We start from the raw sequence: 22,595 nt of genomic DNA, 5'->3' as shown, positions 1-22,595 counted from the left end.
CATGAAGATCATATAGAATGGGTTTCTGTTCTCTGGGAGGACTTAAAAACAGAGAGATATTACACCAATATATAAATTAGTAAAGACCTTACATCATCTGTCTGTCTATTTGCCAAGGCTTTGAGGGGTAGAAGGCAATGTTGAGTGTGTCCTTGGTGTTGGAAGTGAGAAAGACTAGCTATGCGAGTGACTTGTTCAGACTGGACAGATAGAAGAGAGTAGCCATACATCCTCCTTCCTTCTAGTGTTTGGCAAGGGGTCCATCCCACTGGCCTGCCAAAGAGCAACATTACAGGTTGGTTATGGGAAACCTAACCTGAAAAGCAGAAGGCCTTTCTTATCTCTAGATGATAACTGTAAGATTATATTAAAATTTTGATGCTTTAAAAACATTTTGCATAACTGAGTATTATACATGTCATAGAATTTGGTGTTTGTGGCAAAGGTATCGAGGAAGGTTCATGAACACTTTCCTGTTTCCAGGACTCTTCCTGATTGTCCCGGATGGCTAATTGCAGATGGGCTTGGTATAGTCTGATGCATAAACTGCTAATAGCCTGTAACAAGCAGGAAACCATTCTAGCTGATCTCAGCAAGGATTATAACCAGCTCCTCTGTCAATCATATCTTTTCGGTGGCACAGGCATTCAAAAACTGGCCTTGCCAGGGAAGTCCTTTTCCAGCCAGATGCCTCTGTCTATCCTAATTATAGAATAAATGTCTGATAGTTAGAGCTGGCCTTACACTGAGAGCCGAAGCAGAAGCATGGTCCCCTCAGCATAGTGAACAGAACAAAGGTGACAAAGCTGGATGCCAGCAGGATTCTGGGACAAGAAGCCTTGGTCCCATAAACGTGGAAACAGGCCCAAAACTAAAACCTAGAGGGAAACTGGCACGGAGGCTTGGGAGCATCTGCAAATTACATGGCCCTGTGCTAGCTTTCACACTTTAGTCATCAGACTGAATAAGCTAAACTTCGATGTGTCAAGAAAGACTCAGACCTAGCTCTAACTTGTTTCTCTGATTTCAGCTCTTACCTTGTAAATACTAAGCCTGCAAGTAGAGGTAGCTATTATATTGTTGCATGTTTGGAGGTTGCCCAAGGAATTCCTCCTAGGACTGAATTGCTTTCACCATTAATGCCAGAGGCCTGGAAGCCACTGATGGCCTTGGGTCATGGTGTCCCAGGTCAAAAGCAGAAGCAGCTTGTTGGGTCTCATTGAAAAACAGCCCCCAAACAGTTGAGCTTTTCTGGGATTTCCCTTCACTTGCAAGCTGCAAGTTTGTCTAGTGGATGTACAACTTGACTGAATGCCAGTGCACCACAGATGCAATTATATTTAAGAACAAGCTACTTCTTCTCATCTCTCTGCCATCACTGATTAATTAGATACTTTGAACTATGCCCAACTGTTTGAAAGCTGTGAAAAATACAACCTGCATAGTTAAAATTTCTACACAAGCCTATGTCTTCATTTGTGCCTGTATTTTTGAAAACCTTTTTAAAACCATTCTTTAAGCATAATATATATTTATACATGTTTCCAAACATACAGTCTATTTTCTTATCATAGTTAAAAATCCCTCCACAGTTGGCCAAGAAATACACCACATAGTAAATCAAACCAATTGAATCATTTTCTTACTTTCTGATTTGTGCTGCCATTGGTCACACTTTAAAAATTTTTGCTTTTCCTTTTCAAATCTTGCACGAGTGCCTCAGAAAGGTTTGCTGCTATTATTTTTACTGGTATCTGTTTACTGAGGTTTTAGAATATTTTTATGCCTACCACAAGCAGGGTGGCTGGTACAGGATATAGAAACTCTGATTTTATTACATATAATTATTAGCTATATATCTGGCACCACATTGTGTAAGTAATTTGCAGTCTTTTCGGTTATAGAGCCATCTTTTAAAGTAAATGAGCACTGAACGACCTACTCCACAAAAGAAGCCCAGGCAAGGAGTCTCTGAAATTGGCCCCTGGTGACTCATATGGGGTATAAGCTGGATTTGTAGGACTGGGAAGTCTGGGCATGTTAAAGAAGATCAGTTTGAATATTTATGTATTTCTGTTTCTAGGAAGAAACTTTCACTGGAGGTACATTCATATTTATGCCAGGCCTGAATATGAACTCTGGAGCCTGCTTAGCTAAATCTCCATGGTCCTCAGTCCCTAGATGCCACTGTGTTTTGGACCACCTTTTCTTCGACTTAGTGTCCCCAAAGGGGAGCAAGTAACAGTTTTACCTACTTTTGAGGAAATATTTGCATTTGACTATACTTTTATTATACAATCATGTACCACATAATGACATTTCAGTCAACAACGGACCTCATATAAGGTGGTGGCACACCATATGACTTAGGTACGAAGTAGGCTATACAATCTAGATTTTTGAAAGTACACTCTGTGATGTACACAAAGACAAAATTGCCTAATGACACATTGTTCAGAATGTATCCCTGTCATTAAACTGCACATGACTGAATACATGTATTCCTTCCCACTCCTTAATTTCCCTTCTGAATTCCAAACTAACTTTTTCCTTTTCCAGAAAAGCTAGACTAAATCAAGATCTCTACTACTGGATCTCTCTTATTGAGAATGAGGAAACTATCCACCCCTCTCTAAGCCAGATTGTTTTTGATGAATGTAAAGAAAGTGGAAAGTATTTAAGAGGGCTTTATGTAATTGTGCAATCCTGAGTTTTATTGACTTCTTCCCTCACTCTCCTAGGTAACAGCTTGCCTGATTGCTGTGGCTAAAACAGACCATGAAGTTCAAGTGCGCAGAGCTGCCATCCATGTGATTGTACTGCTGCTTCGGGGACTCAGCCAGAAAGCTACAGAGGTAACTCAGACTCTCACTATTTGCAATTTCCCTACCTCTGGTTTTTGTCAGTTATCAGTTTTCCTTTCACCAGGGCAGAGCTCAAACCTTTTCCCTGGGTTGACTCATCGATAAGCAGGGATTTTGTAGCTGGAAATTGTATTGTTGCATCTTCAGTAAGAGTCTCTGTTTCTTCTATAACATAAGTGGGTAAATTACACAATAACTGCTACAGAAAAACCAGAGCACAAATTTATAAATTGAGGCCCTAAGTCTTGGCATTCCATCGTGAGCTAGCTGGATTGCACTGAGCCTGCCTCTGTAGCCTGAACTTTAGTGACTTGCCTTCCTGACTTATAATAGTTTATCCTGAATTACAAAAGGGCCTCATTTAAAATGTTTTCTTTCTAGCTGTGATTTCAATCCATGAGATTTTAGTTGCTGCATTAATTAAACTTTCTTCCTCCTCCAAGTGGGTTTGGCTGAATTTCTCCCCAGTGTATGGCCAACACAGAAAGAAAGTATTTATATCCATACGTGAGCTGAGAATGAGTAACCTCTAAATTAATTGCCTTCTTGATCTTAATGGGCATTCATTCCCAGTTGACTTTGCAGAAAGAGTTTGCATTAATAATTCACTTACTGGCATCCACAATGCTCATCTGCAGCTGGCACATCAGTATTTAATTGTCAGTGAAGCCATTAGAAGAGTGATAGTTTTTTTTTTTTTTAATCCTCACCCGAGGACATTTTTTCATTCAGACAGAGCTGGAGGGGGAGAGAGAGAGAAATATCGACGTGAAAGGGACACATTGAGTGGCTGCCACCCGCACGATCCAACCAGGGCGGGGGATAAACTGCAACCGAAGTACATGCCCTTAGCGGCAACCGAACCCAGATCTCTCTGGACCGTAGGCCGACGCTCTAACCGCTGAGCCAAATCAGCCAGGGCAGAAGAGTGATAGTTTTGTCAGACACACAGGCTTTATTCATGCTGGAATTTTGCCATATCATGTTTCTAACACCACTTGTACAAGCTTGGACTCATTAGTTATTATTTAGGAACTTGATGGGAGTGGAGAAGGCACAGATCATAACTCAATAATTCAGATAATTAAATTACTATAGGATACACTGCTCTTGTTGAGAATCTGCTGTACAAGGAGTTAAGAGTGTTTTACATCCATTGTCAAGATCTACAAAACTCTTGACAAATATATTGTTGTTAACAATAGGGGAAACTGAGTGAGGGGTATACAGGAATTCTCTGTGCTGTCTTTACAGCTTATCTGTAAATCTAAAGTTATTTCAGAATACAAATATATGTGAAAATATGATACAACACTTAAAATAAATCTACAAAACTAAGTGCAACACACTCACTGAGTGAGAAAAAAAGACAGAAACAATAGGGAGAGAGAGAAATGTCTGGTTAGTAAAGTGAAAAAGAAATAAAGAGACACTATCCAGATTTCTCACATCCATGTGTAGCCAATGAGCTTGTCTCACCAGTACTAAAATAATTTGTGACCATGGAAGATTTTTGTCACTTTCAAAAAGCCATGTGAATGAAACACCTCTATCTTATTCTCTAAAACAACTTTATTCTGCACTCACTGAAATTTATAAATTGTGCTTATTTGGTGAATAAAGAAAAGGAAATGGGATGGGATGGATGTATGATTCCTCTTCCTGTGGCATCCTTGAGACCAGGTGTGTTAAATCTTGTAATCGTAGGTATGATTATAATCAGGGCCACTTTAATGAGAAGCGGAGATAACCACAAAGCTTTCAATCTAGGATGTCTCTTTACTGCTCTGTTTTGCCCCCCAGGAACAGCTGAAATGAAAATGCCACTTTGTTGATGAAGTTTGTGTTTTTTTTTTTCTTCTAATCACTATCTCTCAAGCAATAGAGTGCCAAAAGATAATCCCAGGTTTCAGTGAATACTCTGTTGTTCATAGATGTGCTGGCCAAAGCCCTCTGTGGTTCTCTCAGCTTGAAAGGGAGGCAGAGAGTCCAGTAAGAGGCAGAGGTTCAGAAGATGAGGTGATAGACTGGGATCAGAGAGGGAAGACATCACCACCCCTAACTCATGAGGTGGCTTTTACCTCTTTCCTATTTGAAAGTAGCCAGAATTTTGTGCATTCCACACAATATCCACATTGGAGGAAAATACTGCATTCACTTTTTTATTGAAATACTTATTTTCTCTCCTTAGCCTTGCTTTGGCCTTTTGACCATATCTATTGGTTAACTCATTCCTAATATATCCTGAAGCCTAAGAGAACCAGGAAAGACACCCCTTTAAACCCATTCTATCATACCCTTGCTGGAAATTAAATTTACTAGGATACCCAGGAGAGGAATTATATATGGTTAGACCTGTATCTTCTGTTGGCCTCAGAATTAATTATTAACAGCCCTGCTCAACATGGAGAAGATGAGCTGAGTAACAGAATGAGAAAATGGTGCTTAACTATACGGTTCTTCCCGAATTAGGTCTTTGCAAGATGACTTATTTAAGTATTGTAAATACTCAGAACATCCATATTCATAAATTTATTCCAAAGACAATAATGAATAATTGGGACGATAATGGCAGAGTAATAGCCTACCAGACTGGCTCTCCTTCAGATAACAACTAAAAACTGGATATAATATAGTAGGCAGCTACCTGAAGACACTGGAGTTTGGTCAGAAGCAGGCAGGTTCTTCTGGGGAATCTATGCTTAGAGAAGAGGTGCTATACAAAATGAGATCCCATTTTCTTGGCTTTTAGCCAAGTCTATTTGACAAGGAATGCAATGCATTAGGGGCACTAGTGGAGAAATCCTAGTCTTTCTGGAGAGCGGAACAAGAAGACTGAATCTGAGGAAGCTACCGCTACAGGAGGGAGAGTACAAATCCTGGAAGGGAAAGATCTGGAGGCAGGATTCCCAGATTCTGTCTGCATACATCTCTGACTAACCCCTGAACCAAGCAAGATAATTGCCTGCTTAAAAATATTAAAGCACTGCCCTGGCCGGTTTGGCTCAGCGGTTAGAGCATTGGCCTGAGGTCTGGAGAGACCCGGGTTCGGTTTCCACTGAGGGCCCATAACTTAGGTTGCAGTTTGTCCCCAGACCTGGTTGGGTCGTGTGGGTGGCAACCACTCAATGTGTCCCTTTCACATCGATGTTTCTCTCTCTCTCTCTCTCTCTCTCTCTCTCTCTCTTTCTCTCTCTCTCTCTCTCTCCCCCCTACTCTATCTGAATAAAATATCGAAAAAAAATATCCTCGGGTGAGGATTAAAAAAAAAAATATATATATATATATATATATATATATATAGAGAGAGAGAGAGAGAGAGAGAGAGAGATAAACACTAATTAGAAAAGAACAGAATCCAGAGTCTCCATAATTTCTTATTCATAATGTCCAGAATACAATCCAAAATAACTCAGTATATGAAAAACTAGGAAAATGGAACATATTCTCAATAGAAAATACAATCAACTTAGACCAACTCAAAGATAAGCCTGATGTTAGAATTATTAGGTAAGGATTTTAGAGCAGTTATGATAACTATCCTCAGTGAATAAAAAATATGCCTGCAATCAATAAAAAGATAGAACATCTCAGCAAAGAAACAGAAATGATTAAAAAGATCTGAAAGGAAGTTCTAGGACTGAAAACTACAATTATGAGATTTCAAAAAAATCACTCAGTGAATTAGAAGCAGAATGGAGATAGCCAAAGAAAGAATAAAAGAATTTGAACCTGGCCCTGGCCGGTTTGGTTCAGCAGTTAGAGCGTCGGCCTGCGGTCCTGAGAGACCCGGGTTCGGTTCCCGCTAAGGGCGCGTACCTCAGTTGCAGTTTGTCCCCGACCCTGGTCGGTTGTGCGGGTGGCAGCCACTCGATGTGTTCCTTTCACATCGATGTTTCTCTCTCTCTCTCTGTTCCTCTCTCTCCCTCCCACTCTACCTGAACAAAAAATGGAAAAATGTCCTCGGGTGAGGATAAAAAAAAAAAAAAAGAATTTGAACCTGGCTGGTGTGGCTCAGTGAATTGAATGTTGCCCTGTGGACTGAGAGGTCCCGGTTTTGATTCCGGTCGGCACACATGCCCAGGTTGCAAGCTCAATCCCCCAGTAGGGGGCGTGCAGGAGGCAGTCAATCGATATCTCTCTCTCTCATCAATGTTTCTATCTCCCTTCCTCTCTCTAAAAAATCATTAACAGCCCTGGCCGGTTTGGCTCAGCGGTTAGAGCATCAGCCTGCGGTCCGGAGGGACCTGGGTTCGGTTCCCGCTAAGGGCACGTACCTCGGTTGCAGTTTGTCCCCGGCCCTGGTTGGTTGTGCGGGTGGCCACCACTCGATGTGTCCCTTTCACGTCGATGTTTCTCTCTCTCTCTCTTCCTCTCCCTCCCTCCCGCTCTATCTGAACAAAAATGGAAAAGTGTTCTCGGGTGAGGATGATAAAAAAAAAAAAAATCATTAACAAACATTTTTAAAAAGGAATGTTTAAAAAAAAGAATTTGAAGATAAAGTAATAGAAATTATCTAATGTGAAGAACAGAGGTGGCGGGGAAAGATTTAAAAAGTGAGGAACTTGGAGTGACTCTCAGAAAACGAATTACACTCCCCCTATGAGCAGTGGTTCAGTATCCACTAGTTCAGTGTTTGTGGTGACTTTATAAGATGTAACTACTGTGAATAATGAGAATCAGCTGTGGAGGATACAGTCCAAGACTCCCAATGGAGGCCTGAAACCACAGATAGTACTGAATCCTATGTGTACTGTGTTTTTCCTATACATACATACATACATACACACCTATGATAAAGTTTAATTTATAAGTTAGGCACAGTAAGATTAACAACAATAACTAATAATAAATTAGAAAAATTATAACTATATACTATAATAAAAATACAGTAACAAAATAAAAATAACATATTATACTCACCTTTTCACTTATAAGAAGCACTTCACAGCTTCTCTTTGGCATATCCAAATTGTCAGCATCACTACTCTTGTGCTTTTGGGGCCATTATTAAGTAAAATAAGGGTTACATAAACACAAGTACTGTGATACTATGACAGTTGATCTGATAACTGAGAAGACTACTAAGTGACTATTGGGTGGGTAACGGATACACTAGAGAAAGGGATGATTCACCTCTAGGGCAGGGGGAAGCAAAATGGTGCTAGATTTCATCATGCTACTTAGAATGGCAAACAATTTAAAACTTATGATTTATTTGTTTCTGGAATTTTCCATTTAATATTTTCAGGCCACAATTGATTGTGGGTAAGTGAAACTACGAATAAGGGCAGACTTTCGTATATACAATAAAAAATAAAAGTTGATGATCTTTTAAAAAAGAATAAGTGATTTGGGATTGGCTGTAGTTCTAGGTTTATCTAGGTAACTACTACTGCTGTCCTCTGTGTGTTGTACAGAGTTGACTTCTTAGAAAAACCGTGAAGTACTTGAGAACTTTGCATATGGTTTTATAGTGACTAAGTATGGCAGCATTTGATATTGAAACTTTTTCTCTTTTTTTTAATCCTCACTCGAGGATATTTTTTAATTTATCTTTGGATAGAGTGGGAGGGAGAGAGAGAGAAACATCGAAGTAAGAGGGACACATCGACTGGTTGCCTCCCCCACAGCTCTGACCAGGGCAGGGGATGAACTGTCACTGTGGTACATGCCCTTGGTCAGAATCGAACCCGTGACTCATTGGTCCGTGGGCTGACGCTCTACCGCTGAGCCAAACCGGCCAGGGCTTCTTTTTAAAATTTTGTTTTTATTGATTTTTTTAGGGAGAGAGAAACATTGATTGGCTGCCTTCTACACACTCCGCTGGCGGTTGAGCCTGAAACCTGGGCATGTACCCTGACTTAGAATCGAACCAGCAACCTTTTAGTGCATGGGATGATGCTTAACCAACTGAGCCACACTGGTGGTGCCCTTGCTTTTTTTTTTAATCATCCTTACCCGAGGACATTTTTGCATTTATCTTCAAATAGAGCAGGAGGAAAAGAGGGTGGAAGAGAGAGAGAGAAACATCGATTTGAGAGAGACACATCGAGTGGTTGCCACCCACATGACCCCAACCTGGGTGGGGACAAACTGCAACCAAGGTATGTGCCCTTAGTGAGAACTGAACCCAGGTCTTTCTGGTCCACAGGCCTACGCTCTACCGCTGATCCAAACCAGCCAGGGCTCCCTTGCTTTTTAATATTGAAAGGTAATTCTCAGAGCTTAGGTTTTCTTCTTCTAATCTTTAATTTTAGATGACAGAAGAATAATCTATTTTCTTTTTCTTTTTTTTTATCCTCACCCGAGGACATTTTCCCATTTTTTTGTTCAGGTAGAGTGGGAGGGAGAGAGAGGAACAGAGAGAGAGAGAGAAACATCGATGTGAAAGGAACACATCGAGTGGCTGCCACCCGCACGACCGACCAGGGCCGAGGACAAACTGCAACCGAGGTACGCGCCCTTAGCGGGAACCGAACCCGGGTCTCTCAGGACCGCAGGCCAACGCTCTAACCGCTGAGCCAAACCGGCCAGGGATTTTTTTTTTTTTTTTTTTTATCCTCATCTGAGGACATTTTTCCTTTTTTTTTTTGTACAGACAGAGTGGGAGGGAGAGAGAGGAAGAGAGAGAGAGGGAAACATCGATGTGAAAGGGACACATTGAGTGGCTGCCACCCGCACGAGCAACCAGGGCCGGGGACAAACTGCAACCGAGGTACATGCCCTTAGCGGGAACCGAATCCGGGTCTCTCTGGACCGCAGGCCAACGCTCTAACCGCTGAGCCAAACCGGCCAGGGCAGAATAATCTATTTTCTACTCTATCTAGTGGGAGCTAAGTAGTAGGCTTTAGAATTAATTCCTTCGAGATGATCAACAAGTCTTAACACCAGGTTATATCTTCAAGAATAAGCAAAACCTGAAGCATCTTCAGGGGTAAGAGTTGAGGATTAATTTTTAATTGATAGCTGAGTTAGATTCTGAGCCAAACCCAGGCCTCCACCCAGGAATGATTTTTAATTCCTTCTTTTGAGTTTAGTGTTGGACTCTGATGACAAAACTGCTCCTAATAACATTATGAATAGTAGTTTCACTAACGTTTGTGCATTTGGAGGTTACTCTCCTACTTCTTTGTGAGAGAGAGGCAAACCCTGACTAAAAGAAAAAATGAATGATGTTGTGTATGACATTATGTTTGGGTTTTTTTAATTACAGCAGTTACACATGTTCCATCCAAAAAGTTTAGTGCATGTGTCCTGGGTTCACCTTGTGTCTGTCTGTCCAGACTGGGAACTAGGACCTAAAGACATAGCACAAATGGCAAGTTATAAGTAAATGGACAAACTTAATGGAAACTTTCTTTTATTGGTTTTGTCTTATCCTGAAAGTTATTTTGACAACATTTTTGGTGTGTTTTTTTGTGCTATGGGTACAGTAAACAGGCCTGGTTTTCTTCCCAGAGCTAGTTTCACAGACACTGCTCCTTTTAAACAGATCGAAGGCTCCATGTGAAAAGCAAATGAAAAGAACACATATAAAAATGACTGGGATCCAGGTAATAATTATTCCTCTGTAAACTTTTAAAAAGTGCTTAGCAGAGCCCTTTTAGGACTGAAATTAAAGAGCATCTTCCCTTCCTGGGAGTATGAAGCTACAGCCAGTTGATTAAGGCAGCAATTCTGTTAATCATCTTTTGCTACTGGCCAGAGCTGGAGTATTTACAGTATTGATATTATTCATAAAAGGCATGTAATAAGATTTCAGCATTTGTTGGACATTTGTTTACTAGAGAGACAGAGGCATAGAGGAACTTTAAAATATGTATTTTATAAGTTTATAAATTATCTCTTTCCCTCCAAACAGTTCCCTCTTTACTTACTCTTAGACATCCTAGTTGCTATGGCTCCATTTTAGTCTTAGAAGAAAAAAAATCCTCTTAGGCCATGTATTAGTTCCCTGTGGTTGCAATAACAAAGCATCACAAACTAGGTGATTTAAAACAACAAAAATGTACTGTCTCATAGCTCTAGAGGCTAGCAGTCCAAAGGCAAGATGTTGACAGGGCCACATTCCCTCTGACCTACTGTAGGAAATTCTTCCTTGCCTCTCCCTAGCTTCCAGTGGTTTTCCAGGAATCTTTGGCATTTACTGACTTGTAGATCCATAACTCCTATCTCTACCTTTGTCAATCATATACATTCTCTTTGTGTGTCAATGTTTTTACCTGGCTTTCTTCATAGAAGGACACCAGTAATATTGGATTAGGGGCCCACCCTTATCTTAACTAGTTACTTCACAGAAACCCTGTTCCCAATAAGTTCACATTCTGAGGTCCTGGGGGTTAGGACTTCAAAATATATTCTCCTGGGAAGCAGGGGGCACAACACAACCCATAACAGGCCCCTAAGATTCCATAGTCCTTTCTCTTTTGTGCTTATGCTTCTCCACCTGTTCATTATTGCTGCATCTTGAGAAGAGCCTGTTTGTGTGGGGCATTTCTGTTTCTGTCACTCTCTTCCTTTTCTTTTTTTTTTAAACTATGTTTCTGTGCTACATCCCAGAGCCTCAGGAAGGCAAGACGAACATTGTTTCTGACATGTTTACCTTGAAATGAACGGATTCTCACAGTTGAATAGAGAAAATAATGAGGGAGCATAGAATAATTTGGGGAGCTGTTGGTCTTGGTGCAAGTTCTGTTCTTAGTGCAAACCTCTTAACATCTGTGAACCTCATTTTCACATCAGTCCTCCCTACCTGATAGAGTTGTGGCAAGAATGAGATAGGATAACTTGTAAAAGTCCACAAATTGTAAAGGGCTGTAAATATAAAAGACAACAATGCTGAATATAACTACTTATTGTTGTTGTTATTGTTGTTATTATTACTACCACTGCCATTACTACTACCATCAAAGATAATTTTATATTTAATCTAAATGAACAGGCCATTTATTTCATGGTCGGACCTTTTAGAGCCTTACACCTTATCATGCCAAGCTCTCACCATCAGTCATCTCAGATTTTGGAAGACCGACTTTATTATATGGAACCCAGCCTTCCCGCACTGTACAAGGATCTCAGTTGCACATGCCAGCTCATTCTTCCTCAGGATGGGTACCAACGCAACTGGAAAAACACAGAAGAACCTAAATGTTTTGCAGTTACTGAACCACCAGTAATTGGACTTAATGTATGTTTGAACTTGATTTGACCTCCAACACTATTATTGTTTTTTCCCTTTCTTACCTACCACAAGGAAGCAGTGGATATAGTACTACAAAATACTAATCATAAAGCAGGCACTGTGCTAGGTGCATTACTGGATTGTTTCAGTTGATTCTCTCAGGAAATCTGAGGTGTAGGTGGTGTTATCCCCATTTTACAGATGACTAAAGGAAGCCCCTCAAGGTTAAGCAAACTACTCAAGACCACATTACTAGCAACTGGCAAAGATGACTTAAACCCAGCTGTGTCTCTCCTGTTTCCTAACTTTATTAGACTACTTTTTTTTTAATCCTCACCTGAGGATGTGTTTTTATTGAATTTAGAGAGAGAGGCAGGGAGAGAGAGAGAGAGAAACATTGATCTGTTGACTCCTATACACACCCAGATTGGAGATCAAATCTGCAATCATTTGGTTACAGGATGATGCTTCAACCAACTGAGCCACCCAGCTAGGACCAGACTGACTATTGTTTAAAGAAAGAGGAAATCAAGGTTATTTTTAAGGCAAAGAATTACACCAATAATGTGTGAAAATATATTTCCTATGCTGAGGAGATTTAAAGTGACATTCTAGTTTATTGAGTAGAGACTTGTACCAAGTTCCAGTTCCTGTTTAGCCATATACTTTTTCTTTAAATAATAAAGTCTTCATCGTTTCTCTGTGTCAAGATGTTGCCCCAAAATTTTGATGACTTTTACACCTGTTATATATGTGTGTTTATATATATATGTATATATATTTAGGAACTTATCTTATTCTGTTTTGTCTCAAGGCCAGCATAATTTGCTATCTTTTACTTCTTAATATCTAGTCAGACCAGAAGTACAACTTTTCAAATATTTATTCCCACACATTAAAAACGAAACATTTAGCCCTGGCTGGTTTGGCTCAGCGGTTAGAACATCGGCCTGTGGTCCAGAGAGACCCGGGTTCGGTTCCCACTAAGGGCACGTACCTCGGTTTCAGTTTGTCCCCGGCCCTGGTTGGTCATGTGGGTGACAACCACTCATTGTGTCCCTTTCACGTCGATGTTTCTCTCTCTCTCTCTCTCTCTCTCTCTCTCTCTCTCTCTCTTGTTCTCTCTCCCTCCCACTCTATCTGAACAAGAAATGGAGAAATGTCCTCAGATGAGGATTAAAAAAAAAAAAAACTAAACGTTTAGTCATTAATGAATGCCTGTTTATCCAAGGAGCTCTACCACCTGTCAAGTACAAGATTTGTATATAGCAGTGATTTTCAACCTTTTTCATCTCATGGTACACATAAACTAATTACTAGAATTCTGCGGCACACTGTAAAAAAAGTATTTCTTGCCAATCTGGCAAAAAAAAAAAAAAAAATAGGTATAATTTAGATTGATTTATAAAAAATAATAATAGTGGGGATTCCAAAATGGCGGCAGAGTGAATGGAAGCTACACAGACCATCTCCCAGGACCAAACAGGAATTAAAACAAAAATAAAGACAAATCGTCAGGAAAAAGCAACAGAAAAGCAGTTTCCGAGGACCATATAACTAGGGACCCTGACTCGATCCTAGAGAGGGAGCCACAAACAGCAGAACACCAAGAAGAAGGCATTCAAGTTCAAGAAGCACAGGGCCCCAAGTAAGAAGAACCCAAACAGGCCCACACCAAGACGCATAGTGATCAAAATGCCAAAAATTAAAGACAAAGAGAGAATCCTAAAAGCAGCAAGAGAAAAGCAACAGGTTACCTACAAAGGAAACCCCATAAGGCTCTCAGCTGACTTCTCAACAGAAACACTACAGGCCAGAAGGGAATGGCATGAGGTAATCAAGGTCATGAAAAACAAGGATCTGAATCCAAGACTACTCTACCCAGAAAGGCTATCATTCAAAATAGAAGGTCAAATTAAGAGCTTCCCAGACAAAAAAAAAAAGGCTAAGGGAATACATTAGCACCAAACCAGCAATGCAAGAAATGTTAAAATGACTGCTGTAGTTAACAGGAGAAATAGGAAGAAAAATAGAACCACACTAAACAAAAATGGCAATAAATAAGTACGCATCAATAATCACCTTAAATGTAAGTGGATTGAATGCTCTGATAAAAAGACACAGAGTAGCTGATTAGATAAGAAAGCATAACTCATCTATGTTGTTTACAAGAGACCCACCTCACAACAAAAGACTCACATAGGTTGAAAGTGAAGGGATGGAAAAAATCTTCCAAGCAAACGGAAAGGAAAAAGAAGCTGGTGTAGCAATACTCAAATCTGATAAAATAGATTTCAAAATGAAGGCCATAACTAGAGACAAAGAAAGCCACTACATAATATTGAAAGGATCTATCCAACAGGATGATATAACCTTGATAAACATATATGCACCCAATATAGGAGCACCAATATATATTAAAAATCTTCTGGAAGACTTCAAAGGAGAAATTGATAGCAATACAATCATAGCAGGGGACTTCAACACACTGCTGACATCACTGGATAGATCCTCTAGACAAAAACATTAGCAAGGAAACAGAGACTCTAAATGAAGCACTAGACCAAATGGATTTAATAGATATCTACAGAGAATTACACCCCAAACCTACAGAATTCACATTCTTCTCAAGTGCACCTGGGACATTCTCAAAGATAGACTACATGTTAGGACACAAAGCAAGTCTCTACAAGTTCAAGAAGATTGAAACCATATCAAGCATCTTCTCAGATCACAATGGCATGAAACTAGAAATCAATTGCAACAAAAACATGCAAAGACATTTGAACACATGGAGGCTAAATAGCATGTTATTAAACAACAAATGGTCACTGAGGAGATCAAGGAAGAAAATAAAAACTTCCTGGAATCCAATGATAATGGCCACACAACAACACAAAACCTATGGGATACAGCAAAAGCAGTTCTGAGAGGCAAGTTCATAGCACTACAGGCCTACCTCAAGAAGCAAGAACAATCTCTAATAGACTATCTAACCTCACAACTTAAAGAACTAGAAAGCAAACAAAAAGAAAACCCCAGAGCAAGTAAAAGGAAGGAAATAGTAAAGATTAGAGCAGAAGTAAATGACATAGAGTCTAAAAAAACAATTCAAAGGATCAATGAAACAAAGAGCTGGTTTTTCGAAAAGATAAACAAGATTGATGGACCCTTAGCTAGACTCACCAAGAAACAGAGAGAGAACCCAAACACACAAAATCAGAAATGAAAGAGGAGAAGTAATAACTGATACCACAGAAATACAGAGGATTGTTAACAACTACTATGAACAACTATATGACAACAAATTTGACAATCTAAGCGAAATGGATAAATATCTAGAAACACATAGTCTCCCAAAACTGGACCAGGAAGAGATAGAAAACTTGAACAGACAAATAACAACAGAAGAAATTGAAGCTGTAATCAAGACTCTCCCAGCAAACAAAAGCCCAGGCTCCGATGGCTTCACAGGGGAGTTTTACCGAACATTCAAAAAAGAACTAACACCTATCCTTTTCAAACTATTTCAAAAAATTCAAGAAGAAGGAAGACTTCCAAACTTGTTTTATGAAGCCAGCATAATTCTAATTCCAAAACCAAAAAAAGACATTACAAAGAAAGAAAACTACAGGCCAATATCCTTGATGAACATAGATGCCAAAATTCTGAACAAAATAGTAGCAAATCGGATCCAGCAACACATCAAAAAACTTATTCACCATGACCAAGTGGGATTCATTCCAGGGATGCAAGGCTGGTACAATATTTGCAAATCAGTAAATGTGATACACCACATAAACAAAATGAAGAATAAAAACCACTTGATCATATCAATAGATGCCGAAAAAGCCTTCAGCAAAATCCAGCTTCCAGTTCTGATAAAAACGCTCAGCAATAGAGGGATCATATCTTGACATAATAAAGGCCATATATGAAAGACCTACAGCCAACATCATACTCAATGGGCAAAAACTAAAAACATTTCTCCTAAGAACAGGAACAAGACAAGGATGCCCCACTTTCACCACTCTTATTTAACATAGTTCTGGAAGTCTTAGCCACAGCAATCAGACAGGAAGACAAAATAAAATGGATCCAAATTGGAAAGGAGGAAGCGAAACTGTCATTATTCACAGATGACATGATACAATACGTAGAAAACCCCAAAGACTCCATCAAAACTCTCTAGACTTAATAAATGAATTTGGCAAAGTAGCAGGATACAAAATTAACGTCAAGAAATCAACGGCATCCTTATACACCAATGATGAACTCACAGAAAAAGAAACTAAGAAAACAATCCCATTTACCATTGCAGCAAAAAAATAAGATGTCTAGGAATAAACTTAACCAAAGAAATAAAGGACCTATTTGCAGAAAACTACAGGTCATTGAAAAAAGAAATAGAGGAAGATATAAAAAAGTGGAAGCACATACCTTGTTCATGGATTAGAAGAATTAACATCATTAAAATGTCCATACTGCCCTGGCTGGTTTGGCTCAGTAGTTGGAGCATCAGCCTGCAGACCAGAGAGTCTCGGGTTCAGTTCCCACTAGGGCCACGTACCAAAAAAGAAAAAGAAAATGTCCATACTACCCAAAGCAATTTATAGATTCAATGCAATCCCCATCAAAATAGCAACGACATATTTCACAGAACTAGAACAAATACTTCAAAAGTTCATATGGAACCAAAAAAGATCTTGAATAGCCACAATAATTTTGAAAAAGAACAAAGTTGGAGGGATCACATTACCAGATATCAGGTTATACTACAAAGTGACTGTAATCAAAACAGCCTGGTACTGGCACAAGAACAGGCATATGGACCAGTGGAACAGAACAGAGAACCCAGAAATGGACCCAAGGCAACATGCTCAATTAATATCTGACAAAGGTGGCAAGAGCATACAGTGGAGTAAAGACAGCCTCTTTAATAAATGGTGTTGGGAAAATCGGACAGCTTCATGCAAAAAGTGAAACTAGACCATCAACTTACACAATACACAAAAATAAACTCAAAATGGATAAAAGACTTAAATGTGACCCGTGAATCCATAAAAATTCTAGAAGAAAATGTAGGCAACAAATTTTCAGACATCATACGCAGCAGAATTTTCACTGATACATCACCTAAGGCAACAGAAACAAAGGAGAAACTGAACACATGGGATTACATCAAACTCAAAAGCTTCTGCACAGCAAAAGAAACAACCATCGAAATGGAAGGGCAACCCACTGTATGGGAGAACATCATTGTCAATGATACATCAGATAAGGGGTTAATTTTCAAAATATATAGAGTACTCATACAACTCAACAAAAGGAAGACAAAGAACCCAATTAAAAAATGGGCAGAGGAGCTGAATAGTCACCTCTCCAAACAGGACATACAAATGGCTAAGAGACATGTGAAGAAATGCTGAACATCACTAATCATCAGAGAGATGCAAATTAAAACAACAATGAGGTATCACCTCACACCTGTCAGAATGGCCGCCATCATCAAATCATCAAAAAAGTGTTGGTGAGGTTGTAGAGAAAAGGGGACTCTAGTACACTGCTGGTGGGAATGCAGACTGGTGCAGCCACTGTGGAAAACACTGTGGTGTTACCTCAAAAAATTAAAAATTGAACTTCCATTTGACCCAGTGATCCCACTTCTAGGAATATATCCTAAGAAGCCTGAAACACCAATCGGAAAGAATATATGTACCCCCATGTAGCAGCACTATTTACAATAGCTAAGATCTGGAAACAGCCCAAGTGTCCATCAGTAGACGAATGGATAAAAAAGCTTTGGTACATATACACAATGGAGTGCTATGCAGCTGTAAGAAAGAAAGATCTCTTATCCTTTGTGATGACATGGAGGGACCTGGAAAGTATCATCCTAAGTGAAACAAGCCAAACAAAGAAAGACAAGTATCATATGATCTCACTTATTTGTGGAATGTAATGAACATAACAGTTTGAGGAATGGGGTAGTCCCAGAGACGTGGAAGTGGGGTACAGACTGACAATCCCCCGAAGAGGGGGTAGTGGGGAAGAGATAAACCACAGAACTTATATGCATGTATGCATGAACAATGGACATGGACAACAAAGCTGGGGGCAGGGTGGGGAGGGAGGGGAAGAGGGAATCAGTGTAGTAATAAGGAGAAACATCTGTAACAAAAATAAATTAATTAATTTAAAATAAAGTGAGATGAAAAATAATAATTATAATAATAATAGTAATTACCTATACCCTTTTGCTCCGAAGTGACTTTTTAAAAATCAGGTGCCTGTACTTGTATTTAAGGATTTCTGATACTAAGAATTAACCAATCAGATGCAACCTTATTATGCAGTGTGACCAATAAGATGCGACTTTATTATGTGACCTATATGTTTATGGTTTAAGACAGGGCATTCATACCAAATGCCTATTGTTTTTTTGGCTGTTGTCATTTTTTTTATTTGACAATCTAAGTCAGCGGTTCTCAACCTATGGGTCACGACCCCTTTTGGGGTCGAACAACTTTTTCACAGGGGTCGCCTAAGACATAACAGTAGCAAAATTACAGTTATGAAGTAGCAACGAAAATAATTTTATGGTTGGGGGTCACCACAACATGAGGAACTGTATTAAAGGATCGCGGCATTAGGAAGGTTGAGAACCACTGAAAGTGGAAAGAAGTCAGTGTCCCTGACTAAATAGTCAGGTATTCCATGTTTTAAAAATTCTTGTAGCCCTGGCCGGTTTGGCTCAGTGGTTGGAGCATCAGCCTGCGGTACAGAGAGACCCGGGTTCGGTTCCCGCTAAGGGCACGTATCTCGGTTGCAGTTTGTCCCCGGCCCTGGTTGGCCGTGCGGGTGGCAGCCACTCGATGTGTCCCTTCACATCGATGTTTCTCTCTCTCTCTCTTCCTCTCTCTCCCTCCCGCTCTAGCTGAACAAAAAATGGAAAAATGTCCTCGGGTGAGGATAAAAAAAAAAATTCTTGTAGTACACTGGTAGAAAATCACTGGTTTATAGGTTAGCAACTCAGAAGTCATGCTCTTAAATTTCTGAGTTAAAGAGGGTTTGTAGCTAGACAACCCTGGAGATAACCAGCGGCCTTTTTCAGGGGCATATTTATCCCAGGATCTGAGCCAGGTCTGAGAGAGCAGGACTGGAGGGTATCAGGAGAGGAGCAGTGCCAGGCTGGAGAGAGACCCAACCTTCGGGAAGTTAGTGAATAGGAGAAAGACAAGGCCCAGTCCAGGTAGATGAAGGCTGCTGCTGCTGACCCAAAGGGAGGTAAAGTGAGTGTGCTCCGTTCATTAATAGTGCAATAGCCTCCACTTACCCTTACCTTGCTTTCTCCCCTCACATAATTTCTTAAATTGAGATATTCTTAACCATTAAATTTACCCTTTTTAAAGTGTACAATACAGCCCTGGCCAGTTTGGCTCAGCGGTTAGAGCATTGGCCTGCGGTCTGGAGAGACCCGGGTTCGGTTCCCGCTAAGGGCATGTACCTCGGTTGCAGTTTGTCCCCGGCCCTGGTTGGTCGTGCAGGTGGCAGCCACTTGATGTGTCCCTTTCACATAGGCTGCCATATAGAAAACAGAAGGATTAAGTGATTAAGATACACAAACTAGAAGACATCAGGAGACATACTTACTGCTCAAACACACTTCCAACCAGGGTTTCTATTCATCTCCATTTTAAGAGGTATGGCTCATCAACTTCTGAACTTTTTTGAGTTTCTGTGATGCATTAGGCTTGCTTCTGGGCTTTGGTTTAATGAATCAATTTATCATCCAAACCAGGACACTTTCAAGAGTAAAAGAGGACACTATTAATAATTATACCAATCTCGCACACATAAAACACACTAACCTGGGCAAGTCAGGATTTATCCAGCTGCTTCTATTGTTGCCATTGCCTTATTAGTTCTTTTTGTTCTGATCACTTAATGCCATTTTTATCCATTTACTGTCATTTTAGTGGGGTTTTGGGAGAGAGCAGTGGTGTGTGCATGTGTTCAATCCACCAGCTTTCAGGAGGCAGCCTCAATTTTCCTTCTTTATTGATGGAGAAAGTAGGTGTGGGAGACATATGTAACTATAGTTAGAGCTCTTTTGGTTTTAAGCAACAGAAACCTAGTCTGAACTAGCTTAAGCAAAGATAACATTTTAGCCTCCTGACTCCAAAGAAGAATGAACAAGCGTGTTGTGGGGAAAGCTGGGATGGAGCTGGTCATCACTGGCTCTTAGTCTCAGGAACTACACTGCTTCATCTCTTGTCTCTGCTTCTCTTGCATTTTGCCTTCATTCTCTTGCACTGGAGTCCAGCTTTCTTCCTATGGCAGCAACATGGCCACTGCCAGCTGCATCTTATGTCCTGTAATCAGATTCCCTCTCTAGGCCTGAAATGCAAAATTTTGAGGGGGAAATATTTAATGTTCCAAGATCAGGTGCGCATTCCAAGCTGAGCCAGGTAGGGGTACATGGGGTTGCTGGTTTATATAAAAACGTGTTCGGCCTCCAGCATAGCCATTTGTGAGAGGAGAGGCTGTGGTCAGTGCTTAGGAGTAGAGGATAGTTCCATAGATTTCCTCAACAGTAACTTGGCCAAATCCTTATGGCATTAGTGATGAATTTGAGAAGTAAAGCTGAACAGATTAGGATGCAGTCCCTTACTGTGACTGCTAAAATATAAATGTTCTACCTTTTCCTTTTTAAAAAAAAATTTTTTTCTTTATTGATTTTAGAGAGAGAAGAAGGGAGAGGGAGAGACAGATAGAAACATCAGTGAGATAGAACATCAGTGGGCCGCCTCCTGCATGCCCCCACTGGGGATCGAGCCCACAACCTGGGCATGTGCCCTGACCGGGAATCGAACCGGTGACCTCTTGGTGCATGGGTCGATGCTCAACCACTGAACCACACCAGCTGGGCTAAATGTTCAACCTTTTCTAGTGATAATACAAGTGACAGTTTGGAAGTCCTATCATTAAAACTGCTCCCTTTCTGCCTTGCCTGCGTGCCATTTACATAGATCTACATGCATTAGAACTTGGTTTGTCTTCCTCTTCTGCATCAGACTTGTGCTATTTTATTTTCTGTGGAATAGCTTTCTCTTTACCCTTAGTCTGATCTAAAATGGCCTAGAAGATGATAGAATTGTATACCTGAAACCTATGTAATTTTATTAACCAATGTTATCCCCAATTAATTTAATTTAAAAAGTAAATAAAAAATAAAATGGCCAAGAAGAAGTTAATATTATTTAAACACAGAATTTTTTTTTCCACTTGTTTCTAAATATTTTTTTTATTTTTTATTTTTTTATTATTTTTATAATGAATTTTTATTTATTTTTTTGTTACAGATATTTTACCTTTTTACCCCATTGGCACCCCCCACCCCACCCCCCCTCCACCCTGTCCCCGGCTTAGTTGTCCATGTCCATTGGTCATGCATACATGCATATAAGTTCTGTGGTTTATCTCTTCCCACCCTCCCCGCCCCCCATCCCCTCTTCTGAGGGATGTCAGTCTGTGCCCTACTTCCATGTGTCTGGGTCTACTGTATTCCTCAGACTGTTATGGTCATTATATTCCGTATATAAGTGAGATCATGTGGTATTTGTCTTTTTCTGCTTGGCTTCTTTCACTTAAGATAATACTTTCCAGGTCCCTCCATGTCGTCTCAAAGGATAAGAGATCTTTCTTTCTTACCGCTGCATAGTACTCCATTGTGTATATGTACCACAGCTTTTTTATCCATTTGTCTACTGGTGGACACTTGGGCTGTTTCCAGATCTTAGCTATTGTAAATAGTGCTGCTATGAACATGGGGGTACATATATTCTTCCTGATTGGTAAACACAGAATTTTTTAATGTTGGAGGTGGAAGGGGCCTTAGAGACTATTTAATTTATATCTTACAAAAATTTCCCTTGGCTTATTAACCTTGTGAGTTGCTCCTTTGATATAAGGTCTCCATGGTCAAATGAGTTTGGAAAATGCTGCATTCAACTATATATTCTCCCCTTGGAGGCTTGGTGCATATTAGCCTATTAAGGAGTCTGAGAACTCCTGCAGCAAAGAAAACTAACAGTTCCCTCAACTCATTTACCAAGGAACCCTTTTCTCATTATAAGCATGCCAAGTAATAATGTTCCATGGAACATACTTTGGGAAATAGTCCAACAATCTTATTTTATGAATGAGGAAATAAAGTTCATGAAGAGACTGTAGTTATAATTTTCTAAAGCCAATGCCAGGAAGAATTAGCACTCATTTCCAGTTGTTCCTGGTAGCTTATATTGGCCAAGTACTAATGAAAGTATAGTATTTCCTCCTCTCCCTCTTACCTAATTCACTTGTTCACTTGGAACAAGGTTCATCTTATTATCCAGGGCATCTTAGGTAACATCACAAAGGTGAATTGGAGCACAAGTTATGCACCAGATTTGGGAAGGTCTACTGTCAGCATCTTTTCTCTAGATAAGACCCAAAATACAGCTATCTTATCCTGGCAACTCAGATATACATTGAATAGCTGATTT

General features: G+C 40.0%; 1 protein-coding gene across 1 annotated transcript in view; it reads left to right on the top strand.

Moving 5' to 3' along the window:
* Nucleotides 1–22,595, top strand: part of TANGO6 (transport and golgi organization 6 homolog) — a 206,405-nt gene that overhangs the window by 164,986 nt on the left and 18,824 nt on the right. The window contains exon 17 of the mRNA XM_036275427.1: nucleotides 2,742–2,855. Within this exon, the coding sequence (XP_036131320.1) occupies nucleotides 2,742–2,855 (114 nt within the window). The remainder of the gene's footprint in view (nucleotides 1–2,741; nucleotides 2,856–22,595) is intronic.

Source organism: Molossus molossus, unplaced genomic scaffold (genome assembly GCF_014108415.1).
Source record: "Molossus molossus isolate mMolMol1 unplaced genomic scaffold, mMolMol1.p scaffold_m16_p_21, whole genome shotgun sequence".
NCBI classification, from domain to species: Eukaryota; Metazoa; Chordata; class Mammalia; order Chiroptera; family Molossidae; genus Molossus; species Molossus molossus.
The sequence above is the reverse complement of the archived record's forward strand: the minus strand, read 5'-3'. Positions and strand labels throughout refer to the sequence as shown.